Source organism: Thunnus maccoyii, chromosome 12 (assembly GCF_910596095.1).
Source record: "Thunnus maccoyii chromosome 12, fThuMac1.1, whole genome shotgun sequence".
Classification (NCBI taxonomy): domain Eukaryota; kingdom Metazoa; phylum Chordata; class Actinopteri; order Scombriformes; family Scombridae; genus Thunnus; species Thunnus maccoyii.
Window position 1 is genome coordinate 14,659,235 of NC_056544.1, and position 19,446 is coordinate 14,678,680.

The 19,446-nt window shown below is 38.4% G+C and overlaps 1 protein-coding gene across 2 annotated transcripts in view; it reads left to right on the forward strand.

The window, feature by feature from the left end:
* Nucleotides 1-18: 18 nt before the first annotated feature.
* The window catches only part of LOC121907903 (collagen alpha-5(IV) chain-like), a 29,091-nt gene continuing 9,663 nt past the window's right edge, over nt 19-19,446 (forward strand). Inside the window, exons 1-33 of one of the 2 annotated variants that reach the window (XM_042427409.1) lie at nt 19-260; nt 2,463-2,516; nt 5,710-5,799; nt 6,010-6,054; nt 6,252-6,296; nt 6,407-6,469; nt 6,706-6,759; nt 6,929-6,955; nt 8,175-8,240; nt 8,344-8,406; nt 8,491-8,526; nt 8,937-8,981; nt 9,180-9,257; nt 10,284-10,337; nt 10,506-10,571; nt 11,406-11,450; nt 11,569-11,622; nt 11,720-11,761; nt 12,001-12,079; nt 13,389-13,424; nt 13,639-13,815; nt 14,679-14,768; nt 15,068-15,151; nt 15,299-15,369; nt 15,472-15,660; nt 15,794-15,965; nt 16,089-16,178; nt 16,275-16,382; nt 16,668-16,762; nt 17,277-17,427; nt 17,561-17,668; nt 17,848-18,012; nt 18,525-18,611. In XM_042427409.1, coding sequence (XP_042283343.1) covers nt 189-260; nt 2,463-2,516; nt 5,710-5,799; nt 6,010-6,054; nt 6,252-6,296; nt 6,407-6,469; nt 6,706-6,759; nt 6,929-6,955; nt 8,175-8,240; nt 8,344-8,406; nt 8,491-8,526; nt 8,937-8,981; nt 9,180-9,257; nt 10,284-10,337; nt 10,506-10,571; nt 11,406-11,450; nt 11,569-11,622; nt 11,720-11,761; nt 12,001-12,079; nt 13,389-13,424; nt 13,639-13,815; nt 14,679-14,768; nt 15,068-15,151; nt 15,299-15,369; nt 15,472-15,660; nt 15,794-15,965; nt 16,089-16,178; nt 16,275-16,382; nt 16,668-16,762; nt 17,277-17,427; nt 17,561-17,668; nt 17,848-18,012; nt 18,525-18,611 — 2,701 coding nt within the window. In that variant the 5' untranslated portion in view covers nt 19-188. Of the gene's footprint in view, nt 261-2,462; nt 2,517-4,872; nt 5,090-5,709; nt 5,800-6,009; nt 6,055-6,251; nt 6,297-6,406; nt 6,470-6,705; nt 6,760-6,928; nt 6,956-8,174; nt 8,241-8,343; nt 8,407-8,490; nt 8,527-8,936; nt 8,982-9,179; nt 9,258-10,283; nt 10,338-10,505; nt 10,572-11,405; nt 11,451-11,568; nt 11,623-11,719; nt 11,762-12,000; nt 12,080-13,388; nt 13,425-13,638; nt 13,816-14,678; nt 14,769-15,067; nt 15,152-15,298; nt 15,370-15,471; nt 15,661-15,793; nt 15,966-16,088; nt 16,179-16,274; nt 16,383-16,667; nt 16,763-17,276; nt 17,428-17,560; nt 17,669-17,847; nt 18,013-18,524; nt 18,612-19,446 lie in introns of those variants that run through there. The other variant, XM_042427410.1, reaches the window with a different exon arrangement.

Sequence of the window (19,446 nt, forward strand, 5' to 3'; positions counted from 1 at the left end):
TTTTGACTATGAAGGTACTTGAAACCCAGATGGAGAATTTTAACCTAACTGTTGCATTGATTTAACATCATCCATAGCCCGGGAGTGGATGGATGTAAAGGCTTGTTGCTGGGGAGGACGCTCGGACAATCATCAGACCTGAGGTGTCTTACTCATGAGCTTTTGATGTAACTGCAGCAAGAAAAGCCATGGGAAGGACAGTGTTTGTAGTTCTTCTGATCCTGTTTGCTGTGATGCTGATGGGCACTGGGGCCAAAAATGTAAGATGTTTTTTTTTTTTTTTTTTTATTGCTGACATAACATTGTAGAAAGGTCTGATTTAATTCAGCCAAGAGCAGGCTGCTATCTGCATAGGTTTTGAAATGCAAACTTTTTATTGGCTGACTTTTTCCTTTGTGCTGCATACTATATACACATGGAACACAGTCTTATTTATGATCCTTTCTGGATCATATTGTTGCTTGTTATTTCTTTGATATTAGACCGCAGGGACTTTGTTTAGTTGCTGAGTACAGTGGTTGATTGGTTTGTTCAAGAAAAACAGCAATGTTTTCCATTCATCTTCCATCATAGTAGTTTCAACTTACCCTTTTAAGCAATGCATTAGTAACATTTTATTATTATTATTATTATTTACATAATTATTAATGCTGTTTAGTATAACTTTACCTTTTTCTTCCTGTATCTCTCCCAGGTCCCATAAAAAACAAATCCACTAAATAACAGTTTTTTGAAAAATAGCATCAATCTGCAACACTATGTTCCTTGGATATTTCCTGTTGTGTATAATGTTAGGATCAGTAATTCTTCACAGCCTTCACTTTGATATACAACACTGTGGTGTGTTTGTAACTGTAATGTCTGTGCTTATCTGCAAACATCTTGTATCCAGAGGAGAAGAGTTTGTTTGTCGTCTGTTTGCAAATTTCTGCGCTGCCATAGTAGTGGGCCTCTTTTACGGGAGAGGACAGGATATGGGAGAGGGAAAACTTAGAGGTGACTGAAGATAACCAAAACACACATCCACAGCTTGAAGAAAAAGTTAGCAGAGACATGTACAGTACGTGTTAAATGAGTGTTCTGCTTAAATATGGAGAAAAATAATAACAATATGATAAGAGACTTGCAAATTGAACTGACAAAGTGAATGGCAGTGTCAAAAGAAGTTTAGAATAAGTTTAGAATAATTTATAACATATAAAGGTCCAAGTTGACTTGTTTATATTATATTTCCCCCTGCCATAAGCTTGTAATAAACACAAGCTATGATGTTATTTATTGAGTGTAGCCTCTTCTGTACATCACAGAGCATCAGCTATTAAGACTAAAGGTCACTAATGATGAGAAAAATCTGCATGCTGTTATAGTGTAGCCACTGGCAATACAATGCACCTCCTGCCCTATTATGCAAATATAAAATGTCCAATCAGTTTAATTCTTGATTACCATTTCATGTCACAAGGAAAGTGAATTAATTACAGTAAAAAGGACACTAATAAATAAGCCAAATTTAAGGTATAAGAGAAATTGAGTTGTACCCAGTGTTTCCTCTGTTTATCCAGGAGGAGTGCACTGTGGTTTATAATTAGATCTCCACTAGGCTAAGGTGAATTGAAAAAAGTTAACCAATATGAAATAACTTAACGTAAACTGATAAAGGTTCATGATATCAGAGGTTTATAGCCTATAGCTGACCTACTATATAGCCTATTGACAACCCTCCACAGTGTAACTCCTCCTTTTAGTGTGCTTCAGCGAACATTCTCCTCTGCTGATAAACAGTAATATTTACTGGCCTCAATTAAATACCACCGTGTCAAACAGAGACACAGGCTCTTAACCTGGAGAGCGATAGATGGTATTTAGGGAAATTGCCTTCATAAATCCTCTACAAATCCTTCCAAAGTAAACTCTCTTCACTGGGCAAATAACAATTTATTGATTAACATAATATTTCTAAAGGTGGCACTTGCCACCATCAGAGCAACAATTTGTTTGATCACTTGAATCAGCGGACTGAATCTGATTGAATTGATTCATGTGGGAACAAGAATGATTTCATACAAAAATGTATTCAAACAGCAAAACAACGTGAAGTATGACAGTGAAGCTAAACAAAACCAAAGTCAAGAGAGTATTGACATATTTATCTTGCCCTCAGGTTTATTGTCACTATAACGGGAGACCATTGTAATTTCTGTGTTTAAAAACTCAATGAGATTAGCATATTTTCATCTGCACAACAGTACCTCTTGCAAAGGTGAAAAGGATCATACCTGCTCATATTCAGTTTGACTTGTTTGCTCCTAGTACCCTCAATATTTTAATGGTTGATAAAAAAAAATTGAATTGGTCTACAGTGGGATGTGGAGGCACATTCTGCTTCCAAAGGGAGGTGTGACAGAAGATGTTTCAGAACCACTGCTTTATACATTTTGAATAATGTTATAACTTTTTTTTAGTGTGTCTGCTCAGGAAGATCAAAGTGCAAATGCGAAGGAGTGAAAGGCAACAGGGTGAGTGAATCATCTCCTGTCTGTGCACAACATCATCAAATGAATCAATGCTGGTGTTCACTTTGAATGAATAATGCCCCTTTCAGTTTTAAAGAATGTGCCACACAACTACTTTTTTCAAATGGAAGTTTATACAAAAAACTTTTCCATTGGCAAATACTGCTTTTTTATATTATATTACATAATTTTTTTATTATTATTTTTTTTTACCAATGTCTCAAGTACATTACACAACAGGTCATGTACTATAGGTGAAACTGAATCACTACAATTTTGGCATTGTGTGAACTGGTGTGCCTGCTCAATTTATTTATTTATTTATTTACATAAAAATGAAATTAGTACACTCTTCACATTTTATGCAAATGACACATTAGTATACTGTATGTCAAGATGTAATTTTTCTTAATTTATCACTTCTTAAAACATCCTCTTTCATAATTATATGAAAGAATTATATTTGTTGTCACTATGAAACAAATACTATTATTCATCTCTAAAGCAAATGTAACTGCTTTCCAAATAGACCTGGCACCAGGCTATACAATGTTACTGTCAAACACAAACACTGCATTGAATACAACATACTATACAGCCATTTTCACAATCAAAATGCCTGAGTACTTCAAGTGCAGCTGTCCAATGTTACACTAGTCAGATTAGGTGCAGATCCCAAATAGATCATATTTAGAAAAGCTTAAGTAGCTTCCTATTAAGTTTGTTTCAACATCTTTCATAATCATTTTAACCCTGTTAAGAGAGACCAGCTGGTTGATTTTAAATCAATTTGCATTAACCTCCAAGCAGACCCTAATAGGCATTTTCACAGCAGAAATTTTGGCTGTTCATAGTAGGAAAAGCACTAATGATGGCTCTGATCCATTCCATGAGTCCCAGTGAGCCATGACAGTGTGACAGTGAGACAGAAATGTACAATACCAGGACCCTGAAACTGAAGTAGCTAAATGGAATTCAACCATCATTGAATTTATTATTTATACCCGTACTTTCAAAACATCTTCTGTTAAAAAGACCTGTTAAGGACAGATTCAGCAAAATCTGGTGACTGTATGCAGTCATTTTATCAATTGCAGTGTTAGCTAATGTTAGGTCCATCAATTCAAAATATATAACAAAGAGAAAAAATATATTTAATATTTTCTCAACTAGCTTTTTAACTTTGAGCTGTAATTAAGAAATAAACAGTTATTGCAAAATACTGTAAAATATCAAAAGAACTTGCTATCACCTCCAGAGTTATTGACAGGTTGTTATGTGGGGGTGGAGCAGGTGAACCCAAGTGCAGGCATACAGAGGCAAGGAAACAGGGACATGGGGTACATCCCAAGTCTCTTAAATTACATGCACGTTTCCCTCACTTGCGTCTTTTCCTTGCGTCTTAGTCCCTCCCACCGTGGATGCAAGGAGAGACGCAAGGAAACCAAGCGAGGAGAGAGGAAATGAGGAAATTTGTTTTAAGAGACATGAGACGTCCTCTCCTCTGAAGCGTCATGTGAAGCGACGTCCGTTTCTGATGACGGCGACAGCTGATCACAGCTGGATCAGCTGTCAGTCGGCTTTAACTGTAGAAACTTCTGATGGAGTTTGTGTCTGCACACATGTGCACTGTGCTGACACTAATAAAGGTGCGCACTTATCACCGCTAGAGCAGCTGTTTCCTTTCTGCAGCCTGTTACCTGTTTAACAAACACCTAAATAAAAACCTGCATTCTGCATTTATACTGTGTCCTGCTCAGAGGCACAGGAACCATTTCTACTCGCGGAATGCGTTTATACTAGCCTATTTATTGATTATTTGCATCTGTATTTTTTGGTAACCCTGATAGTGAATTCATCATTCAATAACCCAGAATATGATCAGGGTGTCTTTTGAACACTGGAAAATATTTATTTGGCTAAATGTTTCAGGGCAAATGGAAATGATTTAACTCATATCAAACCGACGCTCAGGAATTTTCAGCCTCACATGTGACTGAATGGAAATGATGACAAATGATGTAAAATATAGATGTGTTTAACTGTTATTATGGATAAAATTAAAGAAGAGTCTGTCTGTCGCCAAGAAACAGTTTAATGGAGGAAATAACATCATGAAAAAAAAATCTTTCTAATAAATGAAGAAAGTTGTTTATGGTTCTTTTGTTGATCAGACCGACAATTAACAGATTTTTAATTATGATGAATCAGAAAACAAATAAAACATAAAACTTGGGAATGATACACTTAAAATGTAATCTGTCTCCACTTCGGTATGAAACTGCAGTGATGTATCAGATCAGTCTGATCAGCTGCAGCGTCCAATCAATAACTGATATCCAATAAGGGGGCGTGTCGGCCAGTAAAAGACTTCCGTGAAGGCCGCTCTCGAGACATAAATTAAGAGTATTGAGATGTACCTATGGTAGGACAAGGTATTTACTAAAGCAGGCCAGGGGAAACTAGTACTGGTAGCTGGGAACCACTGGAACTAGCAGGGAATGGATGATAGAGACTGGTATTTGTACTGAGGATCTGATGAAAGAATGGGCAGCACACGCAGACTGTGGCAACAGGTGAGCAGGTGGGTGTGGTGAACAGGAAGTCTGGGGGCATCTGGTGGACAAGTGGAGAAATGTCAAAGACTAGAGCAGAGAGTGCTGAAGGGCTGAAGGCAGGGAAAAAGACCGAAAGGGCAAGGAAACACACACAGGGCCTAAGCAGGAATTGTGACATAGGTTTTATAATACATGGACTTACCTTTGACAACAACTTAGTCTTTAACTGTATTTAATGTTACTAATGCTTTCTTTTGCTCTTACAGGTTTATTTGTAGAGTGACAATATTTGGAAATACAGGAGTTAACATACAGTATTTTCTATAATGACCAGCAAAACAACATAGAAAGTGGTGATCAGAATGGTCTGTAATTAATCGATTCTATATGGGCATATGTTTTTCAGCAGCAGATATGTTATTTATTAAGCACCAATCCCATAGTGATACATAGTAGTTTGCAGCAGTAGTTCAACAAAACTACAGCATATTATTGACAACATTTACAAATGGAAATTTGTACAATTTGAAATTATCTCTCTCTCTCTTGCTCTGTTTGTGTGTGTGTGTGTCTCTCTCTCTCTCACATGTACACACTTGCACACACATACACACACGCAAATACACTCACACACACAGGGAGACAGGGGTTTTCCAGGTGATCCAGGTCCCTTAGGGGCAGAGGGTCATCGAGGATCTGCTGGTCATGCTGGGCCTATGGGACCAAAGGTAGACTTTCAGTTTGGCTCTTGAGGCTCCTTCGCTCTTATTTTCTCTGTATGTACAGATCCAATAATGTTGACAGAGGGCAACATTGACTTGAACTGTGTCAAGACTGTGATGAATTACACTTTGTTGTTGTGCACCTACCTACAATACTTTTATGCTTATGCTGTATCTTACTAGATAAGATTAATTATGGCTTGTTGTCTTTGACAGGGAAACACTGGGCCTCATGGACCTGAGGGCCCAAAAGGCGATCCGGTAACATTACCATGCTATCCAAGCTTGTGTCTGTTTAGGTGTTTGTTGGGTGTTTATTTGATGTCTTCCTGAGTGAAAATTAAGTTATGATTGAAATGGCTTATGAATAATATGTGTACTGTGTGTATAGACAAAGTGCAAACATTGTAGTAGATCAAGGATCCATTCTGTAACACATTTTTAAACTATCTTTACAGGGACCAGAGGGCAAAGAAGGATTTGCTGGGTCTCATGGTTTACCGGTGAGGTGTCTTACTCTGTTTACCACCTGATAAGTGTATTGTGGACCTGTATGTTCCTGCAAGTGCTTGTAGATGTTACCACTTTAATTTCTGCTGAAATTCTCTTACAGGGTGTCCCAGGTTTACAGGGGGAACCAGGCCCTGCAGGAGCCCCAGGCTGCAATGGAACTGATGTAAGAAAATATTACATATTAACAGTGGTATAATTGCATGTCTTTCTCGAAATAGATCTGGTTCATTTGTGAGTTGCTTGCATAATGGGGTTTTACCTGAATGTTATTACAAAGTGAGCCTTTCAATCACACATTTTCTACTCTCAAAGAACACATATTTTGAAATGTATTAATGCTTAAAAAGGGTTTGTGATACTTGATACATTGCATGTTTGTAACACATTACATATTTTTAGGGAGAAGATGGTCATCCTGGTATTCCTGGGGCCCATGGTATTGATGGATCTCCAGTAAGACATGAAATTCCAACAATTTATGATTATGTTATAATCAGTATTATGGTTTGTCACACTTCTCATCAACTTCAGTCTTCTATTGTATAGTGCTGTCCTCAAAAATAACCATCCAGAAATGCATTCACTGTTCAAATTTTGCTTCAGCTTTGTTTTTATTTTACAGGGTCCAACAGGTGTGCGTGGACCAAAGGTAATAAAATTATGCTGTGCCACCCAGGGCCAGTTGTTAAGTACTCTTTGTATTTAGGAAGGGTGAAATTGCATCCTGATGTACTCTGAAAAAAAATAGCATGACACTGCAAAAGCAGGTGCCTTCTCTGCCTCCCCATGCTCCCAAAGCTAATTTTGTACCTAGTCCATGTGAGACCAATAATTTGTTTAAGGATTTTTCTTTGTTTTTCTTTTCTTTTGTAAGAATTGTCCTTCCACTTACATCTGGAGGAGGAAATCCATTAATTCTCAAAGCTAATTATCGGTACAAAAACTGTTGGGAACAGTTTATGTTCACTTTCATGCACAAGAATAACAGCATTGAGTGTTACCACATTGTAGACTTCCTAACAGTATCAGAAATTGAGGTTTCTAGTGATCATGATGATGTTCTGTCACAGGCAGCTACTCGTCTTTGTTTAACTGACTTAATTTGCATGCACCTGCTCAGTCTGTCAGTTTATGTTTAATGTGATGACAGCAAAAGCATGCTGTAACTAATGGTGCCAGAAGACTGCAGTCTTCCAGTTTTCCATGGCCATGTTCCATATGTCCCTAAAGTTGAATATATGCCATCTATTAGAGTTCTTCCAGTAGTGGGTCACACTGCTGTGTTCTCACATGGTGCTTGGTCAGACTGCTTTGATTGGGTTACAACCCCTGGTCCTTGGAATGGATATGAGGCATTTCCTAGAACTGCAGCCACTTAATACAGAGGAAGAATCCACTCTACACGTTTGCATTAAAGAAACTACTGGAAGAGATTCATTTGGTTTACCATGCTAGACCTGTGAGACACTCTCTGTGACATCTCTGTGGTTCCCAAGGTAAAAATCTCTCCTAGAGACCATGAGCCAAAACACATGTTCAAATACATCTATCTATCTATCTATCTATCTATCTATCTATCTATCTATCTATCTATCTATCTATCTATCTATACACTATCTTATCCCTTTTTACATTGTCAACACTGAAAAGGTGTGCAGTTGCAGTATTTGCAGTTTGGGCCCATTCTAGCACTTTAATGAGGCTTGTGAGTGTGAGAGAGCACAGATACATAGAAATGAGTGACGAAGCCTACGATATGCAACCAAGAAGTACTATAACATATTCCAATATTACTGCACAACTGTTATTATCAAATATTTGTAACCACAACTTAAATGTTAAATACTTTCGCTTCCTCCATTTGACAGGGTGAATCTCAGGTATTAATAGATGTGACACTTCAGCCTGGGCCACCTGGGAGGAAAGGAGAGCCGGTAACTGTTTAGTTGCATTAGAAATCATTTGTACAACATTTTCCCTAAAGTGGAGAAATAAAAAGCGGCACATGATTTGAATTTCTTTCTACATGTATTTTAGGGTGATCCAGGTTCCCGTGGAGTGCTTGGACCACAAGGAGACCAAGGACAACGGGGCGCTGATGTGAGTGAAATTGTTCAGTTGCATTGTACAGATATATGGAAAAGTTTAGTATGTGATGCTTGATATCACATTCTTTATTAACAGGGATTTCCTGGCCATCCAGGGGCTGCCGGATCTAAGGTAATGTGTTGAAGTCAACCACTTGAAAACCACCAGTGCAGGTTTTTAGTTTAATTTATTTATTTATTTATTTGGCCAGGTGCTCCAATTATCATCATTGGCAATGTTCACACCAACTGGGCAAGTGATGACCTGTTGCCTTAGTAACTACTACTTGTTGGACACAGTGCTTGTTTATCAGAAGGGCAGTATTTTGGAGTGTATTGTGATCAGTAAACTCCTTAGGTGAAAATGATGGTGACTGGATTTGTATGAAAGGAAGAATATCAGTGGAAGTTTGCAGTAACAAGGATGGTCAACATGGGTACTGCAACTGCAAAATAAAGGATTCACATTTAGATAAACATTTAGATGCAGAGAAACCAGGTTACTTATACAAGTTAAATTACAAATGCTGTCCCATACTACAGGGTCAAGAAGGCTTGCGCAGTATCCATGGACCTCGTGGACTGAAGGTAATTTATGTTTTAATACACTGTTATAGTGTAATATATAAGTTACATTGAATCAAAGAGGAGAGGATGTTGCATTGAACATTGTGCCATTACTATTATTATTTTTTTTACTTCTGACTATTTCTGTGACATGTTCATACTATAACATTGTCTGTATACATTATGTTCTATCTCAATTTTTCTTTTTTCTTGATGTAGGGGCGGCGAGGACCACCAGGCCCACCTGGGCCACCTGGTCGGATTAAGGAGTTTTTCTCTGAGGCTGCTGTGTTAAAGGTACAGTAAGAGACTGAGGTCAGATCACTGTAGCAATTAAATATTACACAGAGTGGTGTTTGGGGATAACGGAATTGCAATATCATGGCTGCATTGAAGCAAGTTATAATTTAACAATATTTTTCATCAATAATATATCATACATCTTTGTATACATCTATCATCATTGTAAAACACATAAACCATCACTAAATTGTAGTCGATCATCTTGTCATGATTTCATGGGTTGCAACTGCCTCTATGATAGTGCCAAAAAACTCAATTTGAGACGTAACCAGTGTAATGGAGGCAACACGTTTCACACCATGTATTTTCACACATCGAAATTAAACATAAGCCCCATGGTAGCACACTTCATTAGCTGGGACAGTTTCCAAATTTTGCAGTTGCTGATTGAACATCAGGCTTTTCATTTAGGCTTTCACTCAAGGTAACTGGAAGTAAATTGAAAAAAAGAAGGAAAAGGAAAAGATGAGTTCAGACAGAGGCTGTTAGGGTGAACTGAAATTGGTATTAGAGAAAAAACTGGTAGTGTCCAAAATGAAAAGTCTTTCAACAACATCAGTGCTCAGTAAATTTCATGGTAATATTTTCATCGTAGTTATTGCAAATATTTCTTGTGTAGAACTGGAAATTGTGGCCTGTTGGTGACACAAGAGGAAAGGTCATAGGGTCAAATATTTGAATTAATCCTTCAGGGACTATAAATATCCACACCAAATTTCATGGAAATCTGACCATATTCAGGATATTTTTTGCTGCATCATATGTTGGTTCAAAGGAACATTTGGACATGACAGTGCAGGACAAAAGATTAGGGATCACCAAAATCATCAGGAATCATGTACTGAGCATCATGGTTATTCATGCAAAATTTCATAACAATGCAGTCCGTATAAATGTTGGACAGACAGGCTGAGTGACCAACTGACAGACTGACTGATGTCACTATGTTCAGTTCCCCAGTGCCACAAGTGCCGTCATTGGAACTAATGAACCATAACCTGCAGTTTATTTCTTATTCAGGGAATAAAAGGACCACAAGGGGATATAGGAGAAAAAGGATGCAAAGGTGCTCGAGTAAGTATCTTTTAAAAATTTACACAAATGACAGCCTCAGCCTTTCCACATTTTAAACTGTAATGCCTTTTAAAATCTCAAAAGCTCCTCAACCTCGATGCTTGTTTTGTCTTGTTAGTGTTGTTTATATTTCTCTCAGATTGCTATTTTGTTTCAATTTCTTCTCAGGGGGATCCTGGTAATAGCTATAACACAAAAGGATCAAAGGGACACAATGGACAGGAGGGTCCACAAGTAAGCGAATACTTCCCATCTTTCGTTTAAACCTCACTTTGTGACTATGCATAAATATGAAATGTGTGTGTCTCAAAACAGTTTTTATTAAATTTACTGTTTAACTGTTATTTAACTGTTGCACCATCTTTCATCCTTCAAACAGAAATTTTTTACCACATCACTTTGCATTGAAGGGTTATCAATAAAACCTTGGAAGTTGCCCTCTAATAAGAAAGATCAGCAGAGGGCAGTAATACAACATTAAACTCAATGTCATTTGCCATTAAACAGGAGAAGGAAGGGAAAGGGAGGAAAAGAAAAGAAAAAACAAGACTTGTCATTGATCTAACCCTTGTCATTCTATCATAATTCTGTTGCAAGAAAATAGCTTTGGTCCCAGTTAAATTTAAAGTTATCCCATCTGGACCCACAATACAAGTAAAAATTACACAAGGGAAAGGGCTCAATACTGGGAGGAAATCTTAGTCTGATTCCACACTGAGATTGTTACAACTTTGCAATGTCACTCAGCTATTATGCTGCATTTTTTAGGAGTTAATGCAATGCCACCCAACATAACTGATAATCTGAAATCTGAGCCTGACTTGACCCTGAAATTTGCATGTTTAATCCTGAAAAGCCGATGTAGTTGTTTGCGGCATGCCTTGTCCCTTGATCCTTGGGGCTTTTATAATTATTGGTATGTAATGTGGCCTATAACCCAAAATAGCTATTTGATGGGGAAAACAATGCCTGAGGCCCTCTGTAAACTATTCTATTTATAGAAAGCACAGCCTACTGATTCAATGCATGTCCAAATGTCCTCACAGTTGTCCTTAATTCTCCTTGCAGGGAAAGCCAGGGAAGGATGGTGATCCTGGACAATCTGGATTAAAGGTACTGTGCGACTGTGCTACCAATGTGGTATGCAGAGCCATTAGGCTAATGTGTGCGTACACGCATGTGCGTGTGCTTACTCATTGTGTGGATTTGAATATAACATAGTTCTCTTTAGGGAAGGGCTGGCCTCAGAGGTCATCCAGGATATCCAGGGACACCAGGAGGGATGGTCAGTGATCATTTAGTGCCAAAAATAATATGGAGTCTGTTGGTGGTTGGCATGCTTTGTTACATCATGCTTTGATTGTATACTTTGTCTTCCGTAGGGTGAAAAAGGAAATAGGGGTCCCCCTGGTCCACCTGGAGAAGTGAGTTTTATCATAAGTTTCTACTTATTATTCATGTGGTATTTTGATCTATTTCCAACATGTGTTATGCAAGCCATGGATAGAGCCAGTAGGCAAAACTAGTATTTCAGTCTTTGTCATCATTTGTAACCATGATGAGGAATGATCTTTGTACATTGTAACATTGTGTTCTGTAAGTGAATCCAGCTATTTTATTATTTCATGATTTCACTCCAAGGTTCTTGACATTTTGTTTACAGGTACCGGAGATTGAACTACTGAAAGGATACTGCGGAGATTCTGGTCCCCCAGGACCACGTGGGCCCCCTGGGCCTCAAGGTAGATGAACATAATGCTGTATAATAAACAGACTGACAAATAGTGAGATGAAACACAGAGAGATCAGTGCAGCAAAGGCTAAAGTCGGTGGCAACAACTCCAGAACACTGTTCACAACTGTAAATCGACTGTTGAATCCTGACCCAGTCTGTGACCTTCTCAGTCAAGCATCTCCTGCAAAATGTGATCTGGAACATTCTTTACCAATCATGTGTCTTCTGTTAAAGCAGAAATTGTTACAAGACAGTAACAGAGAGTAAATCTTCTACCTGTTGTCATGACCCTGTCCCCAGTACAATTTTTAAACATTGTTTTAATTGTTTTTAACTCTGTCAGAGATATTAACACATCACTTGAAACTGGAATTTTTCCTGATGCCTTCAAAGCTGCAGCTGTAAAACCATTACTGAAAAAGCCACAACTTGACAGTGAAGTTTTAAGTAATTATAGACCTATATCAAATCTTTCTTTTTTAAGCAAGGAACTTAAAAAGTTGTTTTTATCCAAATTAATACTTTTCTGGATGAAAACAACATTTTTGGAATGTTTCAATCAGGTTTTAGGCCAACCACAGCACCGAAACGGCCCTTGCGAAAGTCGTTAGTGACCTCAGAATTAGCACTGATGCCAATAAGGTCTCTGTTCTGATTCTTTTGGATCTAAGTGCTGCGTTCAACACAATTTACCATGATATCCTGTTTTAAACTGGCTCCTTAGCTGTAAGGGAGGAATTTTTTTGTTACTTTTGGAGATTATGTATCAGGAAAATATTATTTGCCCTTCGAGGTTGCTCAGGGAAGCTGTCTTTATACACATAAATTTACGCACAACAAAATAGACAGTGCAGCTTTTTTTAACTATGCTACGAAATTATGGAATACCCTCCCAAGAGCTCTGTCAACATTTTTAGAGGATAAGTGAAAACCTATTAATTAATGTCTTCATACTAATTCTTTTTTTATTATTCTTACTTGTCTCTGTTTTTACTTTCACTCATATATTTTATCATTTACTGTCTTTTTATTGTCTAATTTCTATTTGCCCTTGTTTCAGTGTGTTGCATTTTTTTTAATTTTATTGTGAAGTACTTTGAGCTACATCTCTTGTATGAAAAATGCTCTGTAAATTAAGTTTATTATTATTTATTTATTTTATTATTAAAGTCAGGGTTAGCCATGCTTGAGTAGTAGCAAATTAACTTGTTGTAGTAGTAATGGTTACAACTCTGATAACTCTGTAATATTTGCTTTCCTGCAGCAGACTTGCATATAGCAGACAGAAATTACACAAGTTTCTACTCTTTTCTCAGGTGTTGTGGGGTTTCCTGGACCTGATGGACCTCCAGGTGTGCAGTGAAGTGACCATTCTCACTCTATCTATCTATCTATCTATCTATCTATCTATCTATCTATCTATCTATCTATCTATCTATCTATCTATCTGTCTGTCTGTCTGTCTATCACTCCAATGAGTTGTATTTCAAAGGTACAGAATAAAGATGTATGACTTTAGTTTTTCCTCAATATATTGGTAACCATCTGTAACTTAACACTATACAGGACGATTACCTGGGAATTATTTGCCAGGCCCACCTGGTCCCAATGGCTTTCCAGGCCCCAAAGGGGATGCTGGGGAGCCAGGGGATATTTATACTGGACTCCCAGGTCTAGATGGGGATCCTGGTGATCAAGGGCCTCCTGGAGAGCCAGGCCCACCTGGACCTCCTGAAGACAGAAGTACGTGTAGATGTTTTACCCTTTCAATTAGATGCAGTATTCATAAACTAAATACTACCAATACTATTACTTCTACTACTACTCATACTACTAATAGTGGTATTGCATTTACTTTCAGTAATACCGGCATCTTGATTTTCTCTACAGACATCTTACATGGGTGAAAGTACTTTGGGGTTTCAGTTAAAGCTTTCCTTCTCTTTTCTTTTATATATATATTTTTATATTATTTATAGCCTGCCAGCCTCTAGTTACTATACAAGAGTGTCTACACAGGAATTTCAAACTCTTATATTAACAGTTATAGGCTAAAAGGGGCTGTTTTATTTCCACTATTATATGGTGCCTATGTGGGACATTGCTCACCTTACATTGGTCAGAAGAGAGCATTTGCTTTAAAGCCACACAAATGTATTATTAAAGTAATATTTCTAGTAATATCTTAAGTGCTTTTTTGACTTGCATGAAAAACCTTTTTTACATGAGAGTTATGGATTGTCAATCTAGTTCTATGGTCACAGGCAGAGCTAGCTTGTGCTCAGTCATTCAAGGTCTATTCAACCTCATACACAATCTATAAAAGTAAAGTAGGTGACACAACTCTTCATTATGTAATATGAGACTTTCGCAACTTGTTGAGTTGCATGATGAATAGTTCTGCCTGTGATCATACAACCACTCATTTAATGCAGAGGCTGGGGATGATTTCATGCACTTTGTGTTTAACAAACAAGCCAACATTTATTAGAACCTACATGGAGATACAGAAATTTGGATTCAGTTCCCAACTGTTCACATTTGGTATAAATGTGGTATACTGGGTAACCTGATAGAGTTTGTTGTTGATGTTGCTTGTACTATAGATAACAGGATTGTCAAGGGTCTACCAGGAATGAAGGGAGTGAGGGGTATGCCTGGACCAATGGGATATGATGGGACATATGGAATGAAAGGTATGAAACTTAGTGTTATACATACATAGATAGCCACTTAATTTGTTTCAAATTGCTTGAACATCTCTTTAGACCTACTAACTTGCATTTGTTAATTTGCTCTGCTGGTTGACTGATACATGCTGTTGTTGCTACATAGCATTTTATGCAGCCCTTTAATATTTCATCATTTTTCTTTTAGTCAATCCAACAGTCTGGACTAGAATAAGTGAAAAGAAAAAGTTAAGATGTGGAAAATATAATACAATTTAATAAAAATGGGACTCACGAAAATATTCCTATGGTTATATCCCGTACAGGAGAGAAGGGGGAGGCCTGTTATGAGTGTGCCGGACCAGGACCTCCAGGACCACCGGGACGCCCCGGTCCACCTGGCACCCCTGGTAAAACCATTCACCGCATGAAAACATACAGATTCCACCAACTCTGTCCATCCATGTTCAAATGCATTATTATGTTTTACTGGAAATAGTGGTGAGTATAAATAGTTTATAACTGGAATACACATTCTATATGTTACTTTCACTCAGGATATTATCAAGGATCAGGACCCAAAGGTGATCCAGGCTTCCCAGGACCTAGAGGCCCACCTGGAATACAAGTACGAAAACATGTCTTTAATACAGTAGTTTAAAGTTGTTAATGTTGTTGTTGTTGTTTTTGTCTTCTACAAAAACTTGTAAACAATCACTCCTCCCTGAAGGGTCCTATTGGTGAAACAGGATTTCCAGGCCTCCGTGGACAAAAAGGAGAATCGTATTCCTACAACAGCCCTGGGATAAAGGGAGACAAAGGAGAACGAGGACAGCCTGGCTGGCCTGGTGAAGATGGTCATCCTGGGACTCGTGGGTTACCAGGCCACAAAGGCCACAAAGGCCCACCAGGGGATCCGGTGAGAAGGTTTTGACATTCTATTCTTTGCCATTTGGTGTCACATTTTGGCTCTTTAGAGTTTATAGATTATCAGCCAGAGTCCATTGGTAATTTCAATGATTGCTGGAACAAGTTTTCCATCCACTCTCTAGTATCCCTTCCCTGGTGAGAAAGGAGATGTTGGTTTCCCAGGTCTACCGGGGTCTATGGGCAAACAGGGACCAGATGGCTATCCTGGGCCAGTGGGATATGGGCTTCCTGGACTTCCAGGAAGTCAGGGAGATACTGGGGTACCTGGCTTTCCTGGACCGCCTGGATCTCCAGGTAAATAATCACCTTGATCAATATGCAGTTTGACAAAGACATTTATATATAAAACACAAACAGACAGACAGAAACTTTGACAGCCATTGTGAGCCCTTTCTTCTCTCCCTCCTTCACTGATAGGCCAGAAAGGGGAACCCAGCCACAACCACCTCAAAGGAATTCCTGGGCCACCTGGCTTTAAAGGTCTGCGTGGTTCATGTGGAAGCCCAGGTAACTTCACCATGGCTGTATGATGGATGGATGGTCTTTATGTAACCCTACAGCAGATGATGGAGGTGTCTTTCATACTCACCTACAAATATCCAGGTCAGCATGGTAGCCCAGGTATCCCCGGGATACGAGGTTCTCCAGGGCAGAAAGGAGAAAAAGGTGATGTGTCGTTCCCTGGAAGGCCGGGAATCAAAGGAGAGAAAGGTAATCTGTATGCTATTGAGCTCAAGCAAAAAAGGCCATATGTACAGTACCTTTGTCTTTACCCACATACCTATACCCGTAGATAATTTTTACATGATTCAAGTCATTTTGTGTAAAAATCTTAATAGAAATGGAAACAGCAAACAGCTTAACAGTCTGTGTGTGTGTGTGTGTGCGTGTGCTTGTGTATCTGGGTGTGTGTGTATGTGTGCGTGTGTGTGTATCTCTCTCTCTCTCTTTCTGTGTGTGTGTGTGTGCGTATGTGTATGTGTGTGTCTTGTATAGGTGACAAGGGGCAGCGAGGGTACCCAGGCATCACAGGTACGGGCTTGCCTGGTCGGCCAGGTCAACAAGGCCCTCCTGGTTCTCCAGGACTGAAGGTCAGACACACAAGAAAAATCTGCTATACAGTGTATATGTAGACTATGGACTATACACATCCAGTTTTAACTCCTGATTCAAGGATTTACAATATTTAATACAGTCTCAGATGAAAAACAGGAAAAAATACATGAAAGCTCCTTGAATTACATTACATTAATGTAATGTAATGCTCTATTACTTATGAAGTTTGGTTTGATACTGTATGATGACAATAGATTGTTAAAGAAAACTGTGATGATGTTTTTAAGAAAATAACAGTTTACTTCTGTGTAAAGGATAATGAAATTTCACCTCTGAGTGTAGAATTTTAAGGAATCTTCAGTGGGAGCTGAATGCTGTTTCAGTACCATAGATAGCTCCCTCTGACTTGCACGCAGTGCATTAGTGTGTGGAATTCATGTTGAAAAGTAAAAAGTCTCGACAGTTACCCAGCATTACTTCCCACCGCATAATGTCATACTGAAAGTACATAAAAAAACAAATAATTTGTTCTATACTTGTGATTTTCAGGGTGAGGGTGGCCGTGGATACCCTGGACCCCCAGGCCCTGCAGGGCCTCCAGGTGAAGACGGAGCACAGGGACCTGAAGGAGATCCTGGGACCCCTGGCAGACCTGGGAACCCTGGCCCACCAGGCAATAGTGGTTTCCCAGGAGAAAAAGGTACTCATGCACCGAATACCAAACTGGAGCCTGCAGACAAGTCAGAAAGATGTAATGAGATGCATGCATACACATTCACACAAACACAAACCTATAGTCATCTATTTACTGCTTTATCCTGTGCTACATATAGGTAATAAAGGATCTATAGGGCCCCCAGGATTACCAGGTACTAAAGATTCATGTAATTCACCTGGACCAGAGGGACCAGCTGGACCAGATGGTGATCCAGGATATCCAGGTCAGTGTGCATTGAAGTCATGTGATGTACTTTACCAGGAACTCCAGAAGGACACTGAATACAGATGAAAATTAAAAATTCTGACTATTATCTTCCCTTGGGATTCATTTCTGTCCAACAAGTTTAAACAGTTTCTTCCTTTTTCCTTCCTTTCTTCTTCTTTGTCTCTCCTCTCCCAGGATCTGATGGCCTGCCTGGTGTGAAGGGAAACCCAGGTTTACCTGGGTTTGGTCATCCTGGCTCCACTGGTGAGCCTGGTCCAGCTGGGTCATCAGTGCCAGGTTCACAAGGGTCTCATGGACAAAAAGGGATCAAGGGACAAAATGGCCTGCCTGGTCAACCAGGTACAACATTGTTTCTCTAAGAGCCCAAAACACTCATCTAATGATGTTCAGTTGTTCAGTCCAAGATAGATGTGATGTGTGTGAAGTTGTTATCTTTGCTAACTTGCGTTTTAGAAAGCAGCGTACTGTATCTGAAAAGAATATATTCAGTCAAAGTGCAAATCCAGATTTCTTGCCATGCTGTTATGTTCATAAATAGGCAAATTTAGTCGAATGTGACATTTTTCTCCTGTATACATGTGTGCTCATCAAATCATATCCGTGTAGAACAGTCAGTGAAGTTGTGTCTGCTATTTAAGAAGTAATGAAAATAAACCAATGATAGTTATATGATAACAGAGAACCTTACATTGTAGTTTACAACAAAGCTTACAATTCAGAAAGAAGTACACATCAACACTGCAATGCACTCTGTGACAATGTACAGACTCTGTGCTGTAGTTTACTTCTGTACAGAATTGTAGAATTGTATTTAGAGCATGTCTTTAAATGTTCCACTTGAATTTCTTCAGGACTCAGAGGAGACCCTGGACTAGACGGGATATCAGGACATGGACCAGGAGGATTGCCTGGGATTTTAGGACCACCAGGCCAAATAGGTAACACACAAATGCAGACACACACCTTCACAAATAAGTAAATCACTATATGTATACTGTTACACACAAATAGAGCTACATTAACAAAGTTACAAAGTTTTATGTTAGATCTCAAACAATCTGGAGGTTTCTGCCACTTCCTTTTGTGGGTGATTCATTGTAGTTGTATTTGTGGATCAAAATTATGATGGTGTATTTATTTATCAAATTTGTGTTGAAAAATAGACACCATCACCTTAAAAAAGAAATACTTTGTTTAGAGAGAGTGGAAGGAGAATTGGAAATCTTAGATTCTGTCTATTGAAATTGTACCTTTAAGATCAAATGGCTTAAAAAATGTTTGGAACTCCCAGAATCATTATGGAATTTTTTACCACACGATATATTTAAAAATTTAGGTGGCTTGAAGTGTCTAATGGGGTGTAACTACACTGTTTCCAAATTGCCAGTAAAACTCAAAAACTCAAAGTCAGGCTTTACTGTTTTGGAAATTGTGTTATGTTCACAACTTATCACCACATAAGGATGTAATGCGGAACAGTGGTAATATTACTGTACAATAAAAAATATATAAAGAAAACCGGATTGAAGGGGGTATAATCTTTGTTACAGCTTTGTTTGATGATAATATTTATAGTGTGAAAATTTCCTAGGAGTCAAATGTTTTCCAATCAAATACAAAAAAAAATGTGTCTGTAATAAGGGCTATTCCCACAGGAATAATTGAGTTAATGAAATATCACTTAGGCTATCAAAATTTAATGTTCAAGTGCCTTGTTTGAAAGTTGGTTGAATAAAATTAACAGACATAAAATGCACAAAGGAACATATAGGG